This window comes from Asterias amurensis, chromosome 2 (assembly GCF_032118995.1).
Source record: "Asterias amurensis chromosome 2, ASM3211899v1".
Taxonomy (NCBI): Eukaryota; Metazoa; Echinodermata; class Asteroidea; order Forcipulatida; family Asteriidae; genus Asterias; species Asterias amurensis.
In genome coordinates, this window is record NC_092649.1 from 1402579 (window position 1) to 1425998 (window position 23420).

At 37.5% G+C, this 23420-nt stretch overlaps 4 protein-coding genes across 8 annotated transcripts in view; 2 read left to right on the plus strand and 2 right to left on the minus strand.

The window, feature by feature from the left end:
- Positions 1 to 1700, minus strand: part of LOC139950159 (dedicator of cytokinesis protein 3-like) — a 96558-nt gene extending 94858 nt beyond the window's left edge. For all 4 annotated transcript variants that reach the window (XM_071948800.1, XM_071948810.1, XM_071948793.1 and 1 more), the window contains exon 1: positions 1576 to 1700. In XM_071948800.1, coding sequence (XP_071804901.1) covers positions 1576 to 1612 — 37 coding nt within the window. In that variant the 5' untranslated portion in view covers positions 1613 to 1700. The remainder of the gene's footprint in view (positions 1 to 1575) is intronic.
- A 172-nt stretch (positions 1701 to 1872) lies between these two features.
- On the plus strand, positions 1873 to 16023 carry LOC139954261 (zinc finger protein 277-like). 2 transcript variants are annotated; one of them, XM_071953989.1, is made up of 9 exons: positions 1873 to 1989; positions 3573 to 3810; positions 5740 to 5843; positions 7755 to 7988; positions 8649 to 8694; positions 9242 to 9454; positions 10583 to 10719; positions 11775 to 11949; positions 12456 to 16023. In XM_071953989.1, exons 2-9 carry the CDS (start codon positions 3593 to 3595, stop codon positions 12625 to 12627), a joined length of 1299 nt encoding a protein of 432 aa, XP_071810090.1. In that variant the 5' UTR covers positions 1873 to 1989; positions 3573 to 3592; the 3' UTR covers positions 12628 to 16023. The 2 variants fall into 2 exon arrangements, with proteins under 2 accessions (XP_071810090.1, XP_071810089.1); XM_071953988.1 differs by having other exon boundaries at positions 1971 to 1982.
- On the minus strand, positions 14958 to 18973 carry LOC139954263 (protein kish-B-like). The gene is made up of 3 exons (XM_071953991.1): positions 18841 to 18973; positions 17690 to 17821; positions 14958 to 17028 (listed from the first exon to the last, which is right to left on the minus strand). The coding sequence occupies exons 1-3, from the start codon at positions 18848 to 18850 to the stop codon at positions 16946 to 16948; spliced, it is 225 nt and encodes a 74-aa protein (XP_071810092.1). The 5' UTR covers positions 18851 to 18973; the 3' UTR covers positions 14958 to 16945.
- A 34-nt stretch (positions 18974 to 19007) lies between these two features.
- LOC139954262 (NOP protein chaperone 1-like) lies at positions 19008 to 22322 on the plus strand. The gene is made up of 4 exons (XM_071953990.1): positions 19008 to 19209; positions 19719 to 19769; positions 20269 to 20405; positions 20791 to 22322. The coding sequence occupies exons 1-4, from the start codon at positions 19101 to 19103 to the stop codon at positions 21133 to 21135; spliced, it is 642 nt and encodes a 213-aa protein (XP_071810091.1). The 5' UTR covers positions 19008 to 19100; the 3' UTR covers positions 21136 to 22322.
- Positions 22323 to 23420: the final 1098 nt, after the last annotated feature.

The window sequence follows — 23420 nt, forward strand, 5'->3', positions numbered from 1 at the left end:
GAAAATTTGACCTCAATCGTTAGTCGAAGTCGAGAAATGAAAGAAAAAAATCTGTCACACGAAGTTGTGTGCTTTGCGATGCTTGATAACAAGACCTCAAATTCTAAATCTGAGCTCTCAAAATCAAATTCGTGGAAAATTACTTCTTTCTTGAAAAACTACAATTACTTCAGTGGGAGCCCTTTTTTCACAACTTTTTGTGACATCGACTCCAGGACCAAATTTCTTAACGCCTGTCAAAAATTACAAGTTAACATTGTTGTGGCTGGTGTTCCAGTCAATTTTTGCTAAGCAAAAAAATTTGTCAAGCAATTATTTTCTGCTTAACAATTTATGAAATTACATTTTGTGCCCAATGGCCTGCCTAAACTTCCTCTTTGCCTTGCCATAGAACTAAAGGAAGGAACTAACAAGAAGGGGGAAGCAAATTCATCATGTGCTAAGGGTGTCGGGACACTTCGTACCTTTGCCACTTCGTACCCTGGACTTTGGACACTTCATACCTTGGACACTTCGTACCTTCTTACAAGACACTTCGTACCTTCTTACAAGACACTTCGTACCTTCTCACGAGTCACTTCGTACTTCCTCACGAGACACTTCCTACCTTTGTACTAATTCTGGATTTCTGCATCGGTTATGATCGGATGATTAATAATAATAATAACGAGGTCTTATAGAGCACACAAATCCACAAAAGTGCTCAGGGCACCATTACAGAGAAAATTCTAACAAAAATAACAAAGAACAGATTAAATACAAAAGAATGGATCTATTGACATGAGGTGTGTTTTGAGAGACGTTTTGAAAGAGTGAATGGAAGTGGATGTTTTGATTATGAAATAAAAGCAAATCAATCCAACTGTTACTATTTTGTTGGGACCAAGGGGCCATTATGACGATTGCGTGATTGTTTGAGTTAACTTTAAAATATTTGTAAAAAATATTGGGGGAAGAATGTAGTCCTTGGCGGTAATTAACTTATACAAAATATTAATTTCACATTAAGAAAAATGACATTCACATATTCAAACAAAAATTTTAATTCATTTAGTATTAATAATTTTTATCTCAACAAACATTAAATTATTTAGGATGAATGTACGAAGTGCGGATGAGGGTCTGAAGTGACTCAACCCACGGTACAAAGTGACCAATTTAGTTACGGTACGAAGTGTCCCGAAGGTACGAAGTGGCAAAGGTACGAAGTGTCTGACATCCGTGCCAAGTCAAGATACAAAACAAATTTTATACTGAACAAATTTGTAAAAAATTAAAATTAAAATAATGGAAATCCGGAATGACATTGATTGACATGGCTATACTTTTCAACACAACTCTTTTAATAATTACATGAATACTGAGCATGCTCAGTACATATCAGTGTGAGAAAAAAGATTCAACTATTGGGCAACTTACACAGACATGACACTGACAGACAAACAGACAGGACATTGAAAACAAACTCAAACATTGTTGACAAAATTTCGAGGCCCCTCCCTCAGTGACTGTGATCTTTAAAACTATCGCAAACATCTGTGACAATATCTTTTAAACATTGAAAAGTTTTCTCACCAACTGCAACCTTGTTTTCCGTCACTGGTTTCCACATTTTGAACGACGTTTCGCCATCAATTTAAGCGTACTTTGCTGCTACTGTAAACGGAAGTACCTTGCACAAAATGATTCAACTATGAAAGTTTGTGTATGCATCACACACACACACAGTTTTCTTATTCCGCGGTGAACTTTGACATGACTGATTGCCTGACTGGACTTATCAAGCTCTTTCACACATTATTGTTTATTGGGAACAAAGAAAATCAATTTTTTTTAAATAACAGTTTAAATTAACTCAATGTGACAACATTTAATTGATTTAATAAAAAAATTCATTATCTTATATATAAATAAAACTAAAACAATATTTGAATATTTATAAATATTTTAACATTGTGAAAAGACTAAGATGGCGGCCTCCTGTGAAAGGTAAATTCGAGATTTAAAGTCCAAATTATTTTACATTTTCATCGCAGTAGGGTTACGTGGTGCATTATATATTTTTCAGGACGTAGAATTAGAATTTTGTTATTGTAACCGTAACTTTTTTTAACCTGGCTTAAGTCACACGATCTGAATGATTGCCATTAAAGATACAGAACTTTTGTTTTCAATTTCAGTTCACAATCAATCAATTCAATTCACCATTCAATTCACATGCGTTTGCCGTTCGTTGCCATACAATAATAAAACGCACCACACCCTTTGCTCAATGAGGGGGCGGGGTAAAAAAAAACAAAAAACAAGGCTATCCACTTCATTCAAGTTCAATGATTGATGATACAAAGTAAACATTTTATATTGTTTGGATAACTTTCCGTGTATGGCGCCACCACTTTTTCACTCATTTTAACCTCAAAAAAAGGAACATCTCAATAAGGTTTATCGCGATTCAGAAACGCAATGCATTGTGGGAAGGAACATGGGGCGGTTTCTATGCAGTTTCTACGACTTGCGCACGCAACGCCTATACCTTTGTGTGGGCTCAACAGCACCCTCTCTTGACGTTTTCCTATTCGGGATAAACCTTATGAGTAGTTGCGATAACGTAACCCTCCTGACGACGGCGTAGCCAGAGGGTTATGCCAGTGGCAGGAGGGTTACGAATCACAACTAATTATTGAGGTAAATTATAATTAGATACTGTTATTATTATTTCATATCTAATGAAAAAGTGGTGGGGCCACTTAAGGAAACTTTCCGCCAATTTTTAATAACAAACAAGAATATTCTTATTTTATTTTTTTACTTTTTAATTGAATTTATAATATTGTTATTACCCTAGGGCCTTAGGCTATAGACTTTTTGAAGGAATGAGGGACTTCAAAAAAATATGCCGTCATCTGGCACTCAAACGTGGAGCATATATGACTATGACAACCAGGAGTGTAGTCCTTTATTGTTAGGCTGACACAACAGTGTGGAACTTAAGATGAATTTAGTTATGTAATATGTTTATCATAATGTTGGCTTCTCTTGTTCGCATTACAAAGTGAGTGTTGTATTATGATCGGCCAGCAAAACGGCCTTGTGGATGATTTGATTGACTGGCTATTATGCCTATAAAAAAATACTAAGAAAAACAAACTGCACCAAGATTACAGAGTGCTCAAACGCTGAGGAGCTTATGGTAATGCAATACATGTATGATTAACTCTACTAAGACCATGAATAACCCAATCCTGAGATCATTGTTATTATTGGTATTATTATTATTGTGCAATTAGTATTCTCATCATTGTTGTCTTCATCATGTCTGTCTTTGTTCTATTTGTCAGTCTGTTCGTTCTTGTCCCTGTTTATTGTCTGTCCCCAGGCATAAGCCTCGGCTTCCAGATGATGCCTCCATACTCTATTTATTTTTTTCTCACCCTCATTAAATAGCTTTGTTTATTGGTTATTCCTTAAAAAAAATTGTTTGTACTCTGTTTTCCTGAAGTGTGGGAATAAATTTAATTTTGAATGAATGAATTGAAAAAAAGTATTAAGTTATTTTTCCTCTCAATTTTCAGCCACTAGGTCAGTCGGAGACATGACTCATGCAGCAAGTCATATGCTAGGGCCCCTCAGCTTCCCAGAAGATGGCAACGCAGAGCCCTCCACACAAGAGGAAGATGCTGAGGGGGTGACCTGTGTACTCTGCTCTGTGGCATTTGATCTTGACAGGAACAAGACGGATTTCTTTAAGCATCTGCAAGTTGCTCATAATTTAGTTGTTGCGGATATCAACCTCATTTGTGATCTGAAAAGGTAATTACATGTAGCTAAAAATATCTTCCCTTCAGAAATTTCAAATAAATTCAGGTCTCGTGATAGTTTTCCTTTGAAAAATCTTTCTGTGAAGTTGCTTTCAGGTAAACAAAGTTACATCTATTGTTATACAAGCACAGTTTGCTCTTCTTTTTGTGTTTAAAGTTTGTGATTGTTTTTCTCAAAATTCTGAACTTTGGGTACGGTGCATGTCTGATTCGTTATAAAGCTGTACGTTTTCTGTTATTCCCCCTACTTTTCTCCACAAATTTGTTAAGCAGTATCAGCCCAATATTATTATTATTATTATTATTATTATTATTATTATTATTATTATTATTATTTATTTGGCAATAGAAAATTTAATTTTAAAAACAATTGTCTCTCTCAATAATCGCCAATCCATCAGAGGGTACCAGACTATTATCATGGTTGCTTTCACTGACTTTCACCTCTGTAGACACAGGTTTTAATCACAGCTAAGAACCAAAAATTTGTCCAGAATAAAACATAAGCAAGACAGTTTTGTTTGCTTACAACAATTGAAAGACCCACAAACAACAAATATCCACCTTCTTTGTCTAGTATTTTGGGTTTTGTTTTTTTTTTTGGGTTGGGGGGGGGCAGATTATGATGAGAAGATGACATATTATATTAAAGACACTGTGGACACTGATTGTAATTGTCAAAGACCATTCCTCTCACTTTGTGTATCTCAACATATGCATAAAATAACAAACCTGTGAAAATTTGAGCTCTAGTCGTCGTAGTTGCGAGATAATAATGGAAAAAAAAAAATTAAAACCTTGTCACACAAAGTTTTGTGCTTTCAGATGCCTGATTTTGAGACCTCAAATTCTAAATCTGAGGTCTCGAAATCAAATTCATGGAAAATAACTTCTTTCTCGAAAACTATTACTTCAGAGGGAGCCGTTTCTCACATTGTTTTGTACTATCAACAGCTCCCCGTTACTCATTACCAAGTAAGGTTTTATGCCAACAATTATTTTGAGTAATTACCCATACTGTCCAATGCCTTTAAAAAATGAATGCCTTGATAAATTGTTTCTTCATTTCAGTGAAAAATGTTGTGAGAGAAGTCGTTGCATTTAACTATTTGTCTAGGAAACATATTTTTATTAAAAAGCTTTATTTTTACAGAGAATGGTTACTGAGAAAATCTGCAGAAGTAAGCTTGCGGGTACAATCTGTATAAAACTCTTTTGGGTCGGGGAGTAGTGCTGTTTCTTAGAAGATTCACTGTGGTCTTCACACTGGTTCTGTTGGGGGGAGCGGGGGTTAATGCTGGTTCTTAGATAAACTGGTGTGGTCACCTTACAGTTTCTTTTGGAGAATTGTTGTCTCTGAGAAAAACCAAAGTACATGCTTCACCTTGTTGTTCTGTGAAAGTGTTGGTTCTGTGAAGAACTGGGCCCAATTTCATGGCTCTGCTTACCGAAAGCAAAGAATCAGCCCTCACGGAAGCAGGGATTTCATTCCATGCTTACAGCAAGCACATTCCACCGGTGAGCAGGAAACTTTGGCTTCTGTGCGTGATACTCAACGTTGCAATGCATTCTACGCTTACAAGGATTGCTAAAAAAAACGGCGTTTGCACGTAAGTTGGGAATCGTGAACATAAGTGAATCCTGGATCATAAGAATGGTAATCTGTTTGCGGGCACATCAATAATGTATAAAAACTGTTTTGGGAGAAGTGATGGGTGAGGTGTGCAGACCACTCCAGGGCCCAACTTCTTTTGGCGGTAGGCAGAGCCATGAATTTTGGCCCTGGTGTGGTCTCCACACCTTACCCATCACTTCTCCCAAATGAGTTTTATACATTGTTGTTTCTGTAAACAGGTTACCATTCTTGTGATCAACACGAGTGAAATCCTCAAAATTTGAAATTGTTTACTTTTTTGCACAGTTATGTAGAGTACTGGCGGTTGAGGTTCAGCAAGGCCTCCTTTACAGATGTTTGCACACTGGTCAAGTCAGCATCTGAGACCACCAGTCCTCAAGATGGAACAAGTAAGTTATGACTTTGTCAGATATGAGAAGTTTTTCATATTTTTTCATGCAACATGATACCATTTGGTGAATGCATCTACACAGTACACATTCAACCTTCCTTTTGTCACACCATGATACTGTATCATACACAACCCATTCAAGTGGTACAATATGGATATTCACATACTCCTATTTTCTCTAAGATTTAGTAAAAAGGGCAGTCTTGGAATCACAGGCCTGGTAATTCCAGGCCGCGGATGTCATTGACATGGCCTCCATTGCCCCTGGCCATGGTGCCCCTACGAAAGGGACTGCCCAAAGTTTTCATTATTTTTTAGGTCGTACAGGGAGTTCTGCTTTAGAGGAGCCCCTTCTCCAAGGTTGTAATTACTAATATTTGTTTCAAAATTGATGCACATTATTTAAATATCATCATTTCACACACTTTTTAAAGCCATTGGACCCTTTCGGTAAACAGTAGTGTCCAAGGCCCACACTTCGTGTATCACAACTTCTATATCAAATAACAAACCTGTGAAAATTTGGGCTTAATCGGTCATCGGAGTCGGGAGAAAATAACGGGAAAACCCACCCTTGTATCCGCGCGTTTCGCCGTGCCATGACATATGTGTTTAAAATAAATCCGTAATTCTCGTTAACAAGAATTGATATTGTTTTACTGTTTTCTCAAAAAGTAAAGCATTTCATGGAATAATATTTCAAGAGAAGTATTTCACCACTACCTTCTGTAAACCCTGTAAGTTATTTGTAAATCTGTAAACTTTTTTTTTTTCTGTACCGAAAGGGTCCAATGGCTTTAAAGGCAGTGGACATTATTGGTAATTATTCAAAATAATTATAATCATAAAACCTTTCTTGATTACGAGTAATGGGGAGAGGTTGGTAGTATGAAACATTGTCAGAAACAGCTCCCTCTGAAGTGACGTAGTTTTCGAGAAACAAGTAGTTTTACACGAATGTAATTTCAAGACCTCGGGTTAAGAATTTGGCGTCTCAAAATCAAGCATCTGAATGCACACAACTTTGTGTGACCATGGTGTGACAAGGGAGTTTTTTTCTTTAATTAATATCTCGCCACTTTGACGACCACTTGAGATCAAATTTTCACAGGTTAGTTATTTTATGCATTTGTTGAGATACACCGACTGTATAGACTAGTCTTTGACATTTACCATAGGTGTCCAGTGTCTTTTAAGTCGTACATGCTGTTAGTTTGATAGATAAAACAATGAAGGCAGTGGTAGCACTTAAAGACTAACTTTACATACCAACCTGCATAAGCTTTGGTAGCAATACGAGTGCAACTACTTCATTGCATCTAATGGAGTAGTTGTTTCTACGAAAGCCAATGCAGTTTTTATGCCATAAGTTAAAGACCCTGCACACTATTGCTAATTTTCAAAGACCAGTCTTCTCACTTGGTGTATCTCATCATTTGCACAAAATAACAAACCTGTGAAAATTTGAACTCAATTCTTCGTGGAAGTTGAGAGATAATAATGAAAAATGAAACACCCTTGTCACACAAAAAATGTGTGCTTTCAGATGCTTGATTTTGAGACATCAAATTCTAATTGTGAGGTCTCAAAATCAAATTTGTGGAAAATTACTTCATTCTCAAAAACTACTTTACTTCAGAGGGAGCCATTTCTCATAATGTTTTGTACTATCAACAGCTCTCCATTACTCGACACCAAGTAAGGTTTTTTGCTAATAGTTATTTTGAGTAATACCCAATAGTGTCCACTGCCTTTAAGTGCTACCACTACCTTCCTTGTGAAAATATTGATAACTTTGAAAAAGTTGGAGGGCTTATGCGTAACTGTTTTTTTTTTTCTATTTTGTTTTCTTTTTTCCCTTCATATTGGTTACCTTCTTCTTACTCATTCCTTTGACAATCCCCATCAGGCATCCAGTATTATTTATTATCGGACATCATCCCTGAGGATAAGAAGTTACGGGAAGATCTTCAAGGGGAGAGGCTGCGTACGATTCTCGGCACCCAGCAGGGAGAGCGGGACGACTCCACTTTCTCCCGGGGGTGCCTCTTCTGCCGGGAACACTTTGAAGGAAACAGGGCAGAGCTCTTCAACCATATGGCATTCGATCACCACTTTAGTGTCGGACAACCAAATAACATAGGTCAGTAATACAAACGTGGAATTCTACAGAGGTCATAATTGTTTTAAACAAATAACAAAAGTCTTATAAAGTGCGCAAATTCACCAAAGGAGCTCAAGCCACGATAACAAAGGAAGAGAAAAACAAAAAGGGGAAGGCGCTAAACGAAAAGGTCAGTTATACAAATGTGGAATTCTACAGAGGTCATAATTGTTTTAAACAAATAACAAAAGTCTTATAAAGTGCACAAATCCACCAAAGGAGCTCAAGCCACGATAACAAAGAAAGAGAAAAACAAAAAGGGGAAGGCGCTAAACGAAAAGGTAGTTAAAAGGAGCTAAATGCTTTTGACATGAAGTGTGTTTTGAGAGACTTTTTGAATGAGTGAAAATTATTTGAGGTTTTCGTGTGAAGGGGTAGCTGATTCCAGAGATGCGGTGCTGCAATGGAAAATGATCTGTCTCCTCATATTTTACTTCTCGAAGAAGATATATATTCCATTTTTGCTTCAGGCGGTAATTTGTTCCATTGGGGGATAGTGCGTGGGTAGAGAGATTGTCTGTAGCAGCCCTCGTTTGATCGGGGGATTTGAAAATTAAGTTCATGAGATGAGCGTGTGAGTTTATGGGTTATTGGAGAGACTTACTTTTCTTTTTCTCTTTTCCTTCTATTATAAAACAGTCTTTGCTAATGAATTTCTGGATATCCTGGAAGGAAAGTTAGACAGGTCAGTTTGATTTATGCGTTTCAACACAATTTATGATAGACAGGATTTGTAGGGATAAAAAAAACACCACTGTTTAATTGAAGTCTGAAACCTTACTGTAGTTACTCATTATTGTTAGTTATCAATATAAACCACAAGGGAAACTGACTGGGCCCCCCGAACAAAGATATTGACAAAATATGGAGATCGCCAATTTAGGGTTAGATAGCTCAGTTGGTAGAGCGCCGGCACGTTCCCGGAGGTCGTTGGTTCGAATCCCACTCTAATCAATTCTATGTTCAACCCCAAAAATCATTATTATTTGTAGTAGAATAAAACAAAAATTTGAAACATTTCCCTCAGAAATGATGAAGTCATATTTGAGTTAATTGTATCTGAAAACCTAAATTAAAAATGCAACAGCTGATTTGGTTTTTACAGCCAAAATTAAGGACAATGTGTTTACAGTGCTTTGTGAAATCGAGCCCAGCTGGACCATTGACTGGTGTCTCTGTTTGTTTATACCTCTTGCTTCTTCCCAAACTCTCTACCCTCAACCCATTCTCAGTTTCAAGTGCCTCTACTGTGATAAAACCTTCAAGGACAGACTCATCTTGAAGGAACACATGAGAAAGAAGATGCACAAGAGACTCAACCCAAAGAATCCGATCTATGACAAGTTCTACGTCATCAACTACCTGGAGCTGGGCAAGAACTGGGAGGCGGTTAAGTCGGAGGAGGAGGGCGAGGGCGGTAATCTGGCCGATCTGGAAAAGGAGGAGTGAGTACTACCAGGAGTAGAATTTTGTCTTTTTATTTACTCTCGCTGTAAATCCAAGAACTCTCAAAAAAGGAACTTAATCACTGTACCTAAGAACCCAATGGAGAAAAGACAAAGAAGGAAGTTATGATTTTAGATGTGGGAGGAAAACCCCATAGAATTATTCCAGGGAAAACCCACGCAGTCAGGTAGGGACTGAAAACCCAATCCACATAGTTCCTCTCCGCAGTGATTCAAAGTGGGGTCCAAGAGGTGAACGTCGAGGAAAGATAACACTGTGCCAGCCTGAACACCCCAAATTTGAGTTTGAATCTTTGAACTTTTACAAATAAAAATCCCGGGAGGTTGTAGGTCTCAAGAACTAATTTGTTGATGTCTCGACTGAGTCCAGGTCTTTGTTTTGACGACTCTGTATCAGTCTAGTCTCGGTATCGGAGCAAAGATCTAAGTTGTTTTTTTATTTAGACCTTTTGAGACCTTTAATTCATTTTTCTCATATATTTTTTTAAGTAAGTTTGAAACTTTGCATGGTGGGAGTATAACCAGGTGAAGCTAGCTGTAGCACCATGTGAATATCACTTTATGGGGAGTGTTTGTTCTGAAAAGAACCAATGCTTTGACAACTCAACATGTCTATCAGTATGTTCTGATTGTCTTTCGGGAGAAACATTGAGTTGTTAATTACAGTTCTTTTTATCACCAACACTACTCAAAAGAGATTTCCTAATTATTTTACTAACAAGTTGGTGACCCACATTCTTGGGTAATAATAAAATTATTTGGCTCAGAGAATTCTGAGGCAATAAAGTTGCACTGAGAATCACTTTTTTTAAATTAAAGTTATCACTTTGTAAAATATTCAATTCAATTCAATTCAAGTTACTTTTTATTTCCATACTTCCATAAAAGAATAACGACAAGTACATAAGTTGCGGAGTAAAGCAAACAATATCATTAAGTAACAGTACACATAAATGTAATAAATAGAGTATGGGCTGTTTTGGTTAGCATGAGCTTGTAAAAAAAAAAGCCAGACAAACAAGAAAACAAGACAACCAGACAGACAGACAGATGAACATAAGACATGACACAATATTGAGTATATGATTAAATCCGTTGTTTCCATAGCAACTGGGAGGACTGGCAGGAGGATTCTGGGATAGGTGCTGTGTGTCTTTTCTGCTCGGTCAGTGCCGCTGATATCAAGACCCTGGAAACACACATGTTGAGTCAGCACAAGTTTAATCTGGAGCAAATGAAACAGGGTACGATTTTATAAAGCCTTTATAAAGTGCTTTTTAGTTTTCCTCTAACCTTTTCACTGACTAGTTGTTAGTTGGTCATTTTACTAACTAGTAAAGCCTGACAGACAAGTCTATCAGGTTTTTTCACTGGTCCATATTTTAAGGTATTCTTTTAGCATGTCATTAGAATGGGAGTAGTGTACAATATAATACGTAGCGATGGAACTTCAGCAATAAACTAACCACCAGGGCCCAATTCCACAGGGCTGCTTCAGCAGGAAATATTGCTTATTAGTTTTCTGCTCAGCAGAAAGGAGCGGGATACCAGTCCATAAGGATTCACAGTCCATGAGGATATTGGTAGACTGCTGGTAGAGCAGAATGGACCTTCCCAACTTTTTACGTAGCAATGGACCCTTCCCAGGAAATATGCTACAACATTCATGCATGCGTACTGTACATACCCTATTGGTTGGCAAACGCCATAGGATTGTGCACTAAGCAGACGCGCAATCGCATCTGCGTCACGCACCCATTAGCTGTGTACAAAACAGCGCAAAATTCCCGCATTTTGCCAACTAAAAATTTAAGTGCACACGCGCTATGTGCAATTTAGATATTTCATGGGAAGGGTCTATTACGGTTGAGTGCCTTGTTGAAGGGCAAAAGTGTCATGACAGGTATTCGAACTCAACCTCTGCTGCTAACAACACCAGAGGCTCGGCCAGACTCTTCATAAATTGTTTTTTTGTACAACGAATTCCTGGAGCTACCTGGACACATAGATAGTACAGAGACCATTTGAACACTGTGGGCCCCAATTACATGCATGTAGAGCTGTTGAAGCACACACACACATATTTACTCATTTTTGGGGGGTGGTTTGTCATGGCTAAGTATTCTATTTCGCAGGACTAAAGTTCTTGTGTGTTGTCGGAATGTTTGTTCGGTCCCATGCATGCCACATGTGTCCTTGAGCAAGCTCCGGTGAACTAGACTTCTGGTGGTATTTTGTGTCATGTCAACAACAAAATTCCCTTCTTCAAAAATTCCCTTCTTCATCATCTGTCTCTAAGGTCTGAACTTCTACCTGCAAGTGAAGTTGATCAACTACATCCGACGCTGTGTCCATCAGCGAGCTTGTATCTCCTGCAAGGAATCGTTCCAAAGCAGAGCGGCTCTGCTTGATCACATGACATCACTGGGTCACATGACACAGCTACCGTCCAGAGATGACTGGGACCAGCCTCAGTGAGTATTTGATCATTGTGGATACAGGGGGTTTTATATTGGGGGTTTTCTTAGCCAATTTCTGCAAAAATTAAATCAGTTTCATTATTAAAGATGCTAATAATATTGAAAATATGCCTGTGTAATTAATTTGTGTATGAAACATAACCTCTTTCTCTAAAGTTTTCTGTGAAAATTTTGGCTCAACTGGTTGTCAATTTTTTATGTTTAAATCATGAAAGGCAAAACACCCTGGTTAAATATAATTGTGCACTTTTAAATGCCTGAAAAAGGCTTCATGCCTGAATCTTTTCTCACATTTAACTTTGTGGGTGAACAAATTATCATTTTTTCTAAGCCTACATACCTTCGATGGGGGTCGTTTCTAACAGAGTTTTATAATATTAACAGCTGTCCATTGCTCTTTATTAAGTAGGTTAAAACCAACTTCTGGAGTAATTACCAAAAGAATATACCCTTTTTATAGTGTTCTTAAAAAGGAAATGCTATTTTTCATTTCCCGTCAGATATTTCTTTCCAACATATGAGAATGACAGCCTCCTGTGTGAACTTGAAGATGATGAGAATGAAGATGCAGGACAGTCAGAGAAGACGCCTATCATTGCCGAAGATGCTCCTGTGCCTACAGACAGCATCTTAAGTGATCAAAACATTCTTAAAGGATTGCAAGACAGTTGAGAGGAGAGGAGAACCCTGCCACAATGGCAGTAATGACAATACTGGACAAATAGTTAAGATGTCCATCATTGCTGAAGATGCTCCTGTTCCTTCTGACAGCATCTTAAGAAATCAATCATTCTTAAAGGATTGCAAGACAGTTGAGAGGAGAGAAGAACCGGGCCATAATGGCAGTAATGACAATACTGGACAGTAGGAAAAGATGCTCATCATTGCCGAAGATGCTCCCGATCCTGCTGACAACATCTTAAGAGATCAGAACATTCTTAAAGGAATGCAAGACAGTTGAGAGGAGACTGTTTTGGGATGTTCGTCCTTTCTTATGTATACACAAAAGCTTACCCTGAATCATGTGACTTAGCAACTGTCTCTACAGTTTGAGGACTTCACATTTTAAGGGATAACTTGTTACTAAGCAAATCATTGTACAAGACATAATTCAATATTCAACTTACTAATGGCTTATTATAACTTAATATGCCTAGGTCTCAAATATTACAAAATTAAAAAATAAATTTTATCTTGGGGTATGCTCTCCAAAGTGTTACAATAAAGCTGACTAGATTCAAGGAGTTTGGTTTTTGCCCTTGGAAAATCAGTAATTATTGTTATCAAATAACTTGACATTTAGTCTCAACAGTTCTTGTGGACTGTGCATCATGTTTACTAAAGAGCCACAGAGTCTGGACTTCCCGCAGGCGTTGTACACCGGAGGAAAACATGGATTTTTGCATAAAACTTGTATTATGAAGTTTTCATTGTCCTTTTTTATCTACAATTTGTTGTGAAGAAATGAGCACATCTCAAAATGTGTTCAGCTGACGATAATATATTTTATGTGGGCATTATGACGCAAATGTATATTATTTTGCCTGTCAGGAAATGCTACTTTTTCCCCTGATTTGTTTTAAGACCTAAACTTAAATTAAGCAAGTTGAAGACATCATGTTCCAGCTTCTGCAAAAATCACTGTATCTATAGTAGGCATTTGGATTGTTTGAAAGTGGTTGCTTTCCCTGCCTTTCACCTGTGTACACCCTGGTTCCAATCCCGGCCCGGAGCCTTGCATATTTTTAGTTCCTACCAAGTCTTGGTTCTAAAGCCGTGTTTGCACTGGATTAATATTTTGGGTAACTTAACCATGACGCTGGGTAACATTCCGACAGGTTAACTTTCTCACCGTTCGCACTTGGATTTATTTGACTTCGGGTAGACTTTCCGATACCGTGGGTAAACTAACCGAGCTGGCCCCCTGCGTAACATTGAATAGTTCGATAATCACAAAAATCTTATTCTTCCATGACAAAACATGTCGGCTTCTTCGGGTCGCGGACGGATGGGAGATTTAACCGAGTTGTTGAGTCAGTATTGGACTTTCTGGCTCGGTTAAACTGACCTGGTCAATCTTCCTGGGCACCTTTGGCTCGGTTAAACTATCCATTCGGGTCGAGTAAGTTACCTGGGAGGAAAACGTCCTGGGCTGTTTGCATTGGACTTAAAATGGGTAAGTTACCCATTGGCTCGGTTAGTTTACCCAAATTAAGTCCAATGCGAACAGGGCTTAAGACAATGGTGTTTGCAGGAACATACAACCAACGTTTAGATCTATGTACACCACACAGTGTATGTAATGGATAAACAAAGAGTGAACATTGTAGTTTTATTCCCCAAATCCAGATGTTGGTGGTGAAAATAACACTAGTCACCTCACAGCGCCCTCTATGTTTTTCATTTCTGGTTGTGAGTGTACGCACAAACACAATGTTCTTGGAACCAAGACTAGTCTCTACCCGATTGCGTGGCTTTCTTTATTCAAGACTCCCCCCCCCCCCCTCTCCCAAACTGAAATTTCTTATCCTCAACTGAAATTTCATAGAGCTGCTACGCACACAAATTTGCGATTACCAATCAAATTTCCATTTGTTGCATGTTGCTTCTTATATTCCTATAGCTGTTTGTTTGCTTGTCCTGAAAATCATGTGGGAATTTGGCTGGCATTCCTGCTTTATCAAGGGAGAAATTTCATGCTAAGCAAATTTGTGTGCTTAGCAGCTCTATGAAATTGGGCCCAGGTGTCTTCAATTCTAGTCACTTTTGTTCCCTTGTTATTATTTCCAAAATTATAAAATAAAAACAATAATAATAGTGCAAATGTATTTTCTATTTCTTGATTACTATTTAACTTCAAGAAAACCCAAGATGTGTCTGTATATAGCTGAAATAGATATACATAATAAATCAAGTTCACACTATACAATACGTATTACTATTTATTTATTTATTTCATTTTAAGTTGAATCTATGTACAGATTTACAAGTCACTAAAGGCTGTAGCAACAAATATTGTATGAGTTTTTTAACTCAACTTGGACATTTGATTCCATTCATAAATACCTCAGACAGTTTCGCTATTCCTATTGGTGGAGAGCGCGTCACGTGGGGGTGTTCAAACCTTTGATAATGACAAGTGTTTATGACTGGTTGTGAGCGGGACAGTTTCTTCATTCCTATTGGTCAAGAGCAACGACTGGAACAGTTGTGCCACATCACACGATACGCGCGACGTGCACAGCAATCTCCTTATAAAGAGTTGTTTACCGAGGGCCTTACCATTTCATAGCTGGAGGGGTGTTGTGTTGAAAGAAATCATTGGTAATTTATAATTTTTGCATTTATTTTACTTTTGACCAAAAAGTGTTGATGTTTTTTGACCGAAAATTCACTTAAAGAACTAGAGAATTTCACTTAAAGCCATTGGACCCTTTCGGTAAACAGTGTTGTCCAAGGCCCACACTTTGTGTACCACAACTTCTATATCAAATAACAAACCTGTGAAAATTTAGGCTCAATCGGTCGTCGGAGTCGGGAGAAAACAACGGAAAACCCCACCCTTGTTTCCGCACGTTTCGCCGTGTCATGACATGTGTTAAAAATAAATCCGTAATTCTCGTTAACGAGAATTTATATTGTTTTGCTGTTTTCTCAAAATGTAAAGCATTTCATGGACTAACATTTCAAGAGAAGTCTTTCACCATTGCCTTCTGTAAACCCTGTAAGTTATTTGTAAATCTGTGAACTTTTATTTTTTTTTCTGAACCGAAAGGGTCCAATGGCTTTAAAGGGAAGATTAACATTTGGTAATTGTCAAAGACCAATGTTCTCACTTAGTGCATCCCATCATAAGCATAAAGTAACAAGAACATTTGGGCTCAATTGTGAAAGAAAATGATGAAAGAAAAAACACCCTTGTTGGTCGAATTTGTGTGCTTTCATATAGGAATAAAAGATTTCTAGCTAGAAGTCTTTTATTATTTTAGTGAGAAATTACCTTTCTCAAAAACTACGTTACTTAAGAGGGAGTCGTTTCCCTTAATGTTCTATATTATCAACAGATCTCTAATGCTTGTTACCAAGTCAGTTTTTAAAAATAATATTTGTTCTGAGTCATTACCAAGCGTGTACCTTCCCTTTAATTCAACATGCTTTTCTATTTTTACAACCTTTCATTTAAAGAGAAGTTGACATTTTATCAGAGGCAACCAAGCTGAAAGCTTTTTTCTTTAAATATTATGCAAAAACTAATTGAATATATTATGTTTCTGTTCTTATTACAACATGCTTTTTACAAAATTACAACATGCATACATGTATGCTTCTGCTTGTATGAGGGACCTGACAAAGAACAGTATGATACCTGCAGAATGTACCTGTAGAATTGAAACATTTCAACCTTCACAAAAAAGCCAGTGTTTTGGTGTCACCATTTAGAGGGTGTCTGCAGTTTAAGAATGTTGATGCCCTTCTTAGTCAAAACTGAGTTTTTAATGGGTTTAGTTTGTTTAATGGGGGTGCGCTATTTTGCATTTTCAGCAACTTTAGAAACCCATAATAATACAAAACTATTTACAACAGGCCTTGAATTTTAAAGGTTAAGGCCAATTTCATAATCTTACAGTTTATGGAAACTTTGAAAAGGGCATCAATACTAAGACGAAGGCAACATGCCTTGGCATGCTAGTAAGTCCAAACGGCAGTACTATCTCAAGCTTGTAGAACCTTCAGTGTTCACAAAAGAACAGCCGGATGATTGAGCCTACAACTTATTGACAGTTTCTTCATCGCTATCAAGGCACTCCTCATGATCCATTTGAGTCTGACTCTTTTTGGTCCCCACTTAGCACCGACCAAAGAGAGAGAAGAAGTCTCTGAGAGGTATATTCTTGAACTCCGCTTCCATCATCTCTCAACTGGAAGGTAGCCGATTATTTGAGCATCTTGCTACTTTAAGGAAATAGTGTTTTGAGGGATGACTCTGGGGTCACTTGATGAAGAGTATGTAGAAACCCATCACAACGCAAGCTGTGGCTACAACAAGATGTAACCTCGTACCAATGATGGAAGCTGAAAACAATAGAGAAATCAACAATAATAACAATCACATCAATTGTACTTTTTCTTTCTTCATTTGCAGAGAAGCTATCATGTGAATGAGGATATATAATGCAACAAAACAATTACAGGATTTGGCCTAATTTTTTTTAATTTTTACTAGCTAGCAGGACTAGTTATTATTATTTTATTATTATTTATTATTTATTATTTATTGTAAAACACATACAAAGTACATATAGAACAAAACAAAAGCCAGGGACATATATGCCTGGAATTAAAATGTTTTTAAAAAACCTAAAAACTGTAGCCCAAAGGCCTTCAATTCCAATATCCCTGGCCATATATTAAAATTCTATAATTATTTACAATAAAAAATCTATAATTGTATACAGTAAGATTGTCATTTCACTGGTCCGTCATCTTTTTAAGTAACTTGAGTCTGTATTTATTTATTTTAAGTTATTTAATTAAGGTGCTGTGGTGCAATATGCAGCCAAGCAAACCAGGAACACTGGCGTGAACCCCTTTTCTTTTCGATAAGTAGGCTGGGTTCCCTATGTGCATTACACAACAAACAGGACCATGTTTACCAAAGAGATGGATTGAACAGTTTGGGTGTGTTTTGATGAGCTATTTTTGTTTGCCGTAAAAAAAACGGTAATAAGTTTACCTTTGTAAAACACTCCTAGGAAACCCTTTTTCTCCGAGAGGAAAAACTGTTTGAGACGAGGGACTTGTCTCATGTAGGCGCAAGTACAGATGATTAGAAGTCCAAAGATGATCAGACCGTCAAAGGAATATGCTGTGTGACAAATCAAATTTAATATTAGTTAATAAATACCAACCAGTATTCTCAAGGAAACTGACTCGAGTGCAAATTGTCGGTGGCACTAAATACCAAAAAATACCAGACATTTTCTGGTTGTTTTCTGGTGTTTTCCAGTATTTAGTGCCACCCCAAATTATTAGTAATAAAAAACCTGGAACCTTGCAGACTCTGCACTCTGATTGGAGCACCAACATGGACACTCGGAGCTCCCATCAACACTGAGGAGGAGGGGACAGGGATGGAGAAAATGTTTTTTGTCACAAGGCCCTAGTCTAGTAGGGAAGTTGACATAAAATTGACTATTATTGTAATGTTTTGAATGGGTGGCCCAAGCATTTTGGCCAGGATTGTACTCTGTAGTAGCCTTGTTTGTGTGGCCAACTCTCTGAATTCAATGAGTTGGCCACACAGGTGGTGCTATCAATCATTCTTACAATAACAATACAATCAATACATCATAACCCAAGAATGAAAGGATAACTTTCCGCTCCGCATGGCACCACCACTTACCTGCTGCAATAACAAAACAAAAGAGGGGGCGGTTCAAATCCAACTCTAGTAATTTTTTCTCTTCAATTAAATTGAATAAATGCTCAACCCTAAGAACTTCAGAAGGCGAAGCAGGTAAGGAGAGCAGGCTCTTCCGGCCTTCCGGCCGTCGGGAGAAGGGTTACGTTATCGCAACTAGCTAGGAGCATTTCCTTTCTTCTTGCAAATAGAAATAAGGAACAGTGTAGTAGGCCTACTTCATTTTACCATGGAGGTAGAATTACATACAGGCCCTAAAATTATTTTACAAATTAATAATTTTTTAAATAAAGGATTAAAGAATAAAGGGCCTATTATTTAATATTATTTAATTTAACAATTTTGTCAAAACTGAAGAAATTAATTACTTGCGGGATTGTTGTTCCTTCAAGTTCAATCAATTGAGGAAGAATTTAAATTTGTTGTTCCAAAACTACTATCTGAGGGTTCTGTTTGTTACTTACCGTTTGTCATGTTTGCTACTCTCAGGATCTTGACACACTATACAATCATGGATGTAGAAAATGTGTCATGGATTCAAGAAGAAGACTGAGATTTCACTTGAAATATCTACGTGGCCAGTGTGTGATACATTTATTTATCAATCAAAATGAAGAGCGCCCTCAATATTCAGAGTTTGTAAAAACACCCGTTCACCACGTGTGTGATCAGCTGCTTGCTTTTCGTCGTTCAACCAATAACGTGATAAAATAATGTGATTGCGATGGAGCCGCAAGTTCAAAAAAAGTTTGACGCATCCAAGAAGCAAAATGAGCCCAAATTAGACCAAAGCTTTTCAACAGATCTCCTGGATGTCGGCAAGGCTAAAAATGGTTTGATTTTTTAGTACTATTTTAATCATTTTCAATTACTGTCATTAATTATTACTTTACTTTTTTACTATATAGTAATACTAATAGTATAGTATTATTAATATTAGTATTATCAATTCAAATCAAAACATAAATTATCAAAACATAACTTACTTGATTGATCTTTTATGTAATGGAGAATTATTTAATCCTTCTTGTTTTTTTTCTATTAACTTTGTCCCCGCCTCATTCATCTGCATCTGATCTTTGTCTGTTGAGTACTGCACAAACTCCTTACGGATCCCTCAAGTTATTCATGAATGAGTCCTAGAATGGATGTATTATGTAAGAAAACTCGTCTGTCGGACAGCAGCTTGACCGTTCGGACAGCTCGACGATTGAGACAACTCGCAGTTCAAACAACGGTCGGACAACTCTGACGGATGGCCAAGACAACTAGGCATGTTGCGTTTTCTTGAGCTTGTTTTTGTTAACTTAATATTTTTAAATTATTTTGTTTTTCTCAATAGATCCACTGTTGATTACAAAGAAGAAGCCCTACAGAATGCCTCCATCCTCTGGTAATTCACTAAATAATTGTTTTATCTCATTCATGTGTTGCCAAATAACAATGCCCTGCTCCACTTGAAGTTATTTATTGCAACATGATTTTTACGGGATATTAATTGAACAGGATCGTCATACGACTATACTCTACTACAAGAGGAATGTACTACACCATATAGATAGATAGATAGATATGCCATTGTGGAAAATTGGAGAATCCAAAAAAATTGTACTAATTTCAAAAAGTTTTTCCAAATAGTGAAAACACAGGTATAAGGTTTGTTTTTGCTATTTCTTGTGATTCGATGACCAATTGAGCTTAAACTTTCACAATTGTATTATTTCATGTAATGTAAGTATTGGGTCACATAAAAAAAGTGCAGATACTGGTCTTTTATAATTACCAATGTTGTACCTGTGTGCTTTGAAGACCTGAATGTAAACTTATATTCAAGACAATTATTTTCATTAAAAAATTAACTAACAGAAAATCCTTGCATGATTTTGTTGCAGTCCTAAGTCAGGTCAAATCCTTTTTGCCCATGATGCAAGAGGCAAACTCTAAACTTGAGGAACGTCTTCGCACAACCCCAGCAGAGGACTTGGACATTGAGAACATACAAGATTGTGAGCAGGAAATCATTGAAATGGTGAGATATTCTCTTGAACTTGACACAGGGCTAAAATTTATCACTGGACTGCAGCCAGAGGCCAGTTATTTTAGCCTCTTGTCAGTACACTCAGGACTCGGGACAAGTCCAGTCGTATCGCGTTTTTCACCTGATTAAAAGTACCTGGTCCTTTCTCTATGGTATTAATGTTTAAACTTCTTTGAATTGAAAAATATCTTTTAATTGTATTGAGTATAAGAACAATTTAGTCTGCATGTTAATTTTTAACTGTGTGAAAGTTTTAGTTAGGGTCATATAGATTGACAAATACTCTTAAAGTCGATGACCTAAAAACTTACTTTGAAAACTCAGAACAAATAATAGACAGTTAAAATAATGCCTAGTCATTGTTTCTTTGGTTTAGAATTTATCAGTTTTTGCTCAAGATGACAGCTCCTCAGAAGATGATGGTAGTCTCCTAGACGACACGTCAGATGAAGATGAAGACAATGTGGCATTTGGAGAAGTCACTGCTGCCAACATACGACTCCCAAGCCAAACAGGAACACCCAAAAGAACTATGATCCAGGACCTGTCTGTGGATGACGAGGTCGAAGGGCATAACCTGGGGTCAGATGTGACACAAGAAAGGTGTGGAGGAAAGATGATGGTGATGCCGCTATCTGATGATAAACAAACAATGAAGTCAAATGGTCAGCAACGTACTGCAATGAATACACCAGCAGATCGGAGTGAAGACAAAAGATGACAATGTTCTATTTGTAGTTTTGTAAACAAACAAACATCCCAACAAACAAACAAATAAACAAATTAACAAAAACAAACAAGTTAATGAAAACAAAAATGGGCCACGAAGCAGCTTTATGAAATTGGGGCTAGGGCTGAGTCTACCAACAGTGCTAGGCACTTTTGGGACACAAAATACTTTCATAAGCGAAGTGGTCCATGTTGTAGTATAGTTACCTTGAATGTTTGAATGTGTAATGGGGTAGATCAGCAGTTAATCACATTAAATTGTCCACCAGAGGTATCAAAAATATCAAAAATATCATTCAAAGTATCTAGCTATGTCCGATTTGACAACTGGTGTAGGTTTTCATTTAAGGTATTGAACAACAAATATTTACTTTGTATACATTTTACTATAACAAATTGTATTGGAGAACTGTTTAATCTGTTGTTTTGGTCACATGTGAAGAAACAGAATCGTGCTCAGCTCTCTGTTCTCAACATGTCAACACATTGTCCTTAATGTTGGCTTTATCAACCAAAACCAGCTGTTCTTTCAGATAAAGTTTCTCCGAATTTTAGTGGGAAATGTTTTACAGAAAAAAAAAAACATTGTGTTATGATTTCATAATCAGTAAGCTTTCAGACCAAAAGTAAATAATCCTGTTTTTCGTCTCAATCAATTCTGTATAATACATTAAAGGAACAAATTGCCTTGGATCGGTCGAGTCGGTCTTTGAAAAGCGTTTGTAAGCATTTGTTATAAAATGCATATGGTTAGAAAGATGTAAAAGTAGAATACAATGATTCACACAAACATATGCCTCGAAATTGCACGGTTTTCCTTCACCTCGTCGACTAACACGGTCGACCATTATGGGAGTCAAATTTTTAACTCCAATAATTGGCCGACCATGTTAGTCCGCACAGTAAAAGGAAAACCACGCAATTTTGAGGCAAATTTGTGTGGATCATTGTATTCTAAGTTTAAAACATCTTTCCAATCATATGCATTGTATAGACCAACTCGTCCTATCCAAGGCAACGTGTTCCTTTAACAATAGAATGTAATGTGTTGTTACTTTGGCCTACCCAACCCATTTGTAGAAATGTATTTTAATGCCATTAAAAAAAACCAGAAAACATTCAGGCACGAAACTGAAAGAAACTATGTGTGGATTGTTTACACTCATGTTCCTGTTTTGAACAAAGCAAACTTCTTTCCAATGTGAAAACAGGAGAGCAATTTCATGTAATTTTGCTTTCAGTATAGACTGTGCGAGTCTCGCGCCTATTCGTGAACAACCACTCAAAAATAATGCCATCTCCGTGGAGCCATCTTTTGTTCTTCCCATTGCCCCTGTACTTAAAATTCCTTTCGGGTCACCCGGGCCTTTTGAACTTCCCTATGGAGTAGTTGTATTTGTCCTTGTTTGTGTTGTCCGGGTCTGCAGAAGGTACCGAATAATATGAGAGCATGATCGGTACCCATTGTATTGCGCGAATTTGTGTTGAGGAACAAAGTGTTCCCCCAAATTTTTTTTTGAATTTACGCGGGGTCTAGGGGGCCTACTCACATCGTTGACGTTGGTGAATGCTGATTTGCAATCTACTGGCAGATTATGCCTCGGTTTTGTGTAAATTAATTTTAGTTGTTTGGAGGAGAACGGCAGGTCCGTTATTTGAACCTCTGGCTGGTTTCATTCCTTCACGACGTAAAGGGCCTATCGTGAAAAATCCAAGACGGTTCCCAGGCAGAACATTATACTCTCGATTTCAAGTGACTGGACAATAAGCCTTTGGCTTGTCCCGACACCCAATTATTTCTCATAGGACACAAGGTGTCTGAGATTGCGATTATTTTGCGTTTGTCAGCAATCATAACATGTATGTAAAACCGATATCTTGACCGAGGTTAACCTAGACCTTTCACTGTCGTATAGAATGTTCCTCGGACTGGGGAGGCGAGTCCATGAGTACTTTAGGGATGGAACTATAACATTTTAGGACTCCATGCTTTATAGTCAAGGCGCACGCGGCAATGGCGGCACCCCTAACATTTTTATTAGGGGTCGTGTGTGACATCTGAGGGTGCTACGTGCGCCTTGACTCAAGGCTAGCGGGGAGGATGACCCATTGCGCTACAGTAGTTTAGGCACCGTTCAATTCAGGCACGGGACTATCTACATGTACAACTGTACATGCTTCAGGTTCAAGCAACACTACAATTTTGCTAGCGGGTAGAAAACCCCAAGGTCACAGACTTGGAACCAAGTGTGGCTTTTCTACAACAAAAACGTTTTG